Source organism: Tigriopus californicus, chromosome 2, assembly GCF_007210705.1.
Source record: "Tigriopus californicus strain San Diego chromosome 2, Tcal_SD_v2.1, whole genome shotgun sequence".
Taxonomy (NCBI): domain Eukaryota; kingdom Metazoa; phylum Arthropoda; class Copepoda; order Harpacticoida; family Harpacticidae; genus Tigriopus; species Tigriopus californicus.
The window spans coordinates 1880628-1886042 of NC_081441.1; the positions used below are offsets into that span (position 1 = coordinate 1880628).

At 45.1% G+C, this 5415-nt stretch overlaps 1 protein-coding gene across 1 annotated transcript; it reads left to right on the forward strand.

The window, feature by feature from the left end:
• Positions 1 to 206: 206 nt before the first annotated feature.
• LOC131893049 (uncharacterized) lies at positions 207 to 4133 on the forward strand. The gene is made up of 2 exons (XM_059242970.1): positions 207 to 280; positions 3311 to 4133. The coding sequence occupies exons 1-2, from the start codon at positions 211 to 213 to the stop codon at positions 3787 to 3789; spliced, it is 549 nt and encodes a 182-aa protein (XP_059098953.1). The 5' UTR covers positions 207 to 210; the 3' UTR covers positions 3790 to 4133.
• The last annotated feature ends 1282 nt before the right edge of the window (positions 4134 to 5415 follow it).

Sequence of the window (5415 nt, forward strand, 5' to 3'; positions counted from 1 at the left end):
TTGAGCCGCACTTGAGAGAGCCATGTATTCGGCCTCTGCAGTCGATAAGGCCACTGACTTCTGCTTTTGGCTCCTCCAAGAGATTGGCCCGCCTGGCAAAAGGAACAAATAGCAAAAGGTGGATCGTCTATTTACTGGACCTCCGGCCCAATCAGCATCAGAGTACCCAACAATATCCACCTCACTTCCACTTCAGTACGTGATTCCAATATGAGCAGATCCCTTCAGATACCTGAGAATCCGTTTCAAGGCACTCCAATGTTCTTGTGTTGGATGAGAGGTAAGCTTGGTCTCGGATGCAACAGAAATAACATCTTTTTTACACTTCACCTGAGGATATATGAATGAAAGGTTTCGTGCTAGACATACGCCTAGTTGCTAACCTTGCTCATTTTGTCACCGGAAGAACAACTGATCATTGTTTTCAGTGTAGGCCCACCTACAAGGACACAGAAATTGTGCTGTGCACTGTTCCCAGTGCTTGATGAAATTTGGAAAACAGACAACTTGAATGCCCGGGGGGGTGTTTGATATATCTGGGAAATCTTCCAAAACGAGAAAACTTACGAAATCAGTGGTGGTCATGGCTCTAGTCCCAGGAATATGAACAAGTGAAAGTATTTCATAAACCCGTATGCAACTTAAAGTGCATATTTTATTCGGTCTCCAAGACCAATGAACTCAGAAAGTTCGTGCGTCATGTCTAGACGTCTAGACGTCTAACAGCGGAGCAACCTGATCAACTTGCAGCTTGGCAACGGATCAGTACCTAGAAACCAGGCCCATCACACGTAAGCGTTCTAGGAACGGCACAATGACCCCCTTTGTACCGGATATTTCTAGTGCAAACCTGTATTCACGGGCCCTCTTCCCTCTAGAACATCAACCTTGGGTATAAAAAGACGTCCCCAGAGCAAAGAAAAAGAGTTGATATGATGAAGTGAAACGTAATACAAGTTTATACTTCATTCTGGCTCCACTTTGGAGCAAGTAAAAGCTCCTTCAACTTTGACACAAGACAGAAGAATCTTCTTGTGTTGAAGTGTAAAACTTACGGACTTGTTTGACGTTTCTCGGAATCACGATAATTAGAGAAAAGGTGCATAGCGCATAGTGCCCAAAGTTGAGACTCTTTGGCGGAAACGCTGATAGGACTCTATGCTGGGAAGCCCAGGAGTACAAGCCGTGGATTCCCCATTGTAGACCAAACTTGAGGGTGGTTTTGTTTGTAAGGTTTTTCCCCTCTATATTTTCAACTAACGGATACACCTCTCCGATATCGCGAGACTTATTCAGTCTCTTTGAGTCAAGGCATTACATTGTTAGGCGACTTCGGTTGCCTTTTTGCTTACTCATTGTTAGGCGACTTCGGTTGCCTTGTTGCTTACACATTGATAGGCGACTTCGGTTGCCTTTTTGCTTACTCATTGTTAGGCGACTTCGGTTGCCTTGTTGCTTACACATTGATATGCGACTTCGGTTGCCTTTTGCGTATCATTGATAGGCGACTTCGGTTGCTTTTTTGTGCCCATTATTGATAGGCAACTTGTTTGCCTTTTTTTGCACTATTGATAGGCGACTTCGTTTGCCTTGTTGGGCCCATTATCGATAGGCAACTCGTTTGCCTTTTATGCACACGTTCGTTCGTGTGTCCATGACACAGCCAGACTCAAGTTGAGGTGTACCAATTCATGCCCCCAATACATGTACAGTTGCAATCATCCTCAAGACTTGGTCAAGCAAAGGTAGAGAAGTAAACGGTCGAGATAAGGTAAGATCCTAATTTCATGTCTTGCATTGTATAATACTGTACTTACACAAGAAATACAATTAATGGTGAAACGGTATATCACGAGTTTGTTGTTCTTCATTCTTTGGGACAGTAGTGTTGGCTCTAAAAACCCTATAACCGGAGATCTTTAGATAGGTCTAAACAACTTAAGCCCTAGTAAAATAGGTGCTCTCTTTAAAGGGCGCTATCTTGGCAGGTAACCTATTGCTAGGGTCAGAGACTGGATAGTCTCATGTTCCGTTGTTGTTTTGGGAATTAAGAATAATTTATCTGGAAAAGGGAGACCTTCAATCTCATCCTTGTACGGAACATACTACCCTCTCTTTTTGGTGCCGCGACCCGGGATTTTCAACTTTGATTCCCATTTTTTGTCTGAGCCACACTGTGTCCTTTGATTGAGGAATTACAACTCCTATGTCTATGTCTCCGCATGTTCGAATCTGTTCAGAAACGCCCGGGACATATTGATACTTGCATTTGGTATTTTAAGTCAAGGGAACTTGGAAGGAATCGTTTTTAATGGTTGTTTGGTGAGATAAACAGGTGGAGTTCTACAACTTTCCATCAATGTCGAAGAGCTGGAATTTTTTCATGCCTAAATAAGTTCTTAGTGTGTCACCACGAGTTATCTTGAAACAAATTGCCACTAAATTGTCCCTTTTCGCTGAACTTGTCCGAACAAACAAACGAGTAGACTTAATTGGGTTACGCACGGAAATGAAGAATGTAGGGCATTGGCCACCTCCTTGTGTGTAGAGAGTGAAAAATAGCCATATCCTTTCCGATTATGTCTTTACCGAAGCCCAAAATAATGATCCTTCGGCAGGAAAGAAAAAGGAGAACGAAAGAGTGCAACGATGGGGTTGATGCGTTGTCCAGCGCCCATACCCTGCTCGCAGAAGAATTTGCGAGGTCGGACCCAAATCCGACCATTTTGCAGGGGTTCCTCTCGTTGGCAAAGAGTCATTTGGAAACTTTGAGAACGGCCCAAGCCGAATTGTTAAAAATAACTGATGAATCTGAGCAACTGGGTGAACAACAGGTTTTGGCTCGTCTGGAACAACAGTTTCAGACCTTGGAGGAAAGATACAATAAGTTGATTGGGGAAAACAAGGAAAGACAAGACGTTCTTACTCTCATCAAAGAGCAAACGCAACCCGTCGCCATACCTTCGGCGGATCCGCTGAATGAGGAAAGAACAGTGCCCCTCGAGCCAGCGAGCACGGGAACGCGCCCGAAGGTAGTAACGAGAAACGAGAGTGAGAATAGCAGCCAAGATGGCGGTGCTGAGAACGACTATCTCATACATCATGTTTGAGTCCTCCAGAATCTTAATCCAAATACTATACAACAATGAATGGTTAAAGGCCGAGACCAGTCCAAGTCCTCTAGCGGTATGATTGATCACAGACCCTTATGAGAAGTGAAGACTTTCACTTTCCCCCTTCTGAAGGCGCACGAGACCACTATTTTGCGAGAAGACTGTATCCAACCCAACCACTGATTCATTGCTTTCAGGGTCGGTGCAGCAAGCCTTGACTTATGTCAATGGTCGAGCAAGGAAATTAAAAAGGATCAACTATCCCACTAGTAGAATGGCAATGCACAACAGCCTGATATGGTTATTTGCCAAGGGGGCCATGAAAACGTTACCCTGCGGCATGTTTGGTCTCGCCAAGGATATTCGGTTGGCCAAGCTGTGGGGGTCGACCCCCCCAACGCATCATAACCTGGATAGAGTCTCACGATTGCTAGACAAGGGGGCGAAGATAGTGAATGGGGTCATCAACACCACCCTGGTGGAGATCACACATGCAGCCGATCATGAAATCACCATGGCGCGAGAATGCAATGACAACGGTTTTGAGATGGTCCAAGACTTCAAAGGGGACGATCTCTACTCGCAACACGCCCTCAAGCGAGTTGAGAAATTGAAACGAAACAAGAAACAACCTCCATCCACAAGGAGCCTCAGGCCGTTTTCTGGCGAACCCTGATTCCCAGTGTTGCATTCAAAAGGCCGAGATCGGGGATATCCAGTCCATGTTCTGACGCAGGGTCTGTCGAAGTTCGATCGTGGGCACGGAAGACCCCCTTACTCAGAGTCGAAACCTGGAACCTGTCACTCTTGTGGCCTGCAAGGTCAATGGCAGCGGGATTGTCTTGCCCGAAATCGTATTTCGAAGCCACCATGAGGGTTTTCTCCTCAATAACGCCTGGTGAGTGTTTTCTTTTTAACCAAAACTAAGCTTTTGTTCACGGCCCTTCCTTTTCCTGTAAATTTGTTTGCTTATTATACTACCAGAATTGCAGTTTTTTATTTTGTTTAAATTATTATTTTCCCTAGATCACAACTCAAACAACTTCTCTCTTTCTGAATGCGGCACCTCCGCCGCTAAAGTGTGCGTAGCAGGACATATCCACAGCCCGGAATTCCGAAAATTCTGGTTTGAATTGCTTCAAATTAGCCACTTCTTACGAGACTTCTTGATTTGCGGTTACAGGATCCCGCTTTTTCAGTTTCCGCCAAGCGTGCACCTACCTAACAATCTTTCAGCCCATACATCCGAAAACGTGGCATTTATTGAAAAATCGCTTCACCAGGGGCTGAGAGACGGGTTATTTGTCGAGGACGCCAAACCCCCTCACTTATTTCTACCTATTCAGGTTGTTGAACGTAGTGGGAAAAAGAAACGCTTTGTTATCGACGCGTCCCGCTCATTAAATAACTACATTCGGAAGCGCAAAGTCACTTTGGGCCACCTCCATAAAATTGCAGATTGCTTTCCCAAAGATTGGTGGATGGGTTCGATGGATGTCTCCTCTGGGTACTATCACATTAAGATGGCGACAGAGCATCAGACCTTGTTGGGCATGAAATGGACTTGGGCAAATGGGAGAACCAGTTTCTATGAGTGGAGAGAAGCGTTTCTTGGAATATCCGACCTTGTATACTTCTTTACAAAGCTCATGATGCCCATCAAGGTTTATTTACACTCGCACGGCATTGCTGCCTTCATTTATATCGATGATTGCCTTATATTAGGTCACCCTAAAGCAGACTGTGAACAGAAGCTAAATTTCGCCCGACAAACAAGGAAAAATGCAGGTTGAATTGAAAACCGGGAAAAGCTATGGAACCCACGCAGATCGGAATCTTTCTTGGTTTGACCATTAACCTAAGGGAGCAAAAATTTTATCTTTCCGCAAAGAAGATATTGCACATTACCAGACTGATAGATGAGGTCGTGGCTCAAGAATCTATACACGTCCGCAAACTTGCCAATTTTGCCATTTTTTTACCACCAGCACCACGAATCAGGCCGACAACAAGTCGACTCTCGATTCTAGTTAAATTTTCAAGGCTTTTACTTGTACTGAAAGTGTGAAAACTAACCCGTTCTTCCCCATCTGGAACGCCCAAGGACCGCCTCTCCTTCTAGAGGCGTGTCAGAAATGGCCCTCATAAACACCGAGGACAATGAAGGAATCCCCCCGGACTCACCATCAGCCCACCCCACCTCTTATGCGAATGCTTTGAAGACGAGAAGAGACACGTTATCTTCACGGCGACGTTTCCCCTTCATGGTTTTGGACTTCGAGTGTGACCACGAAAGAGCGTC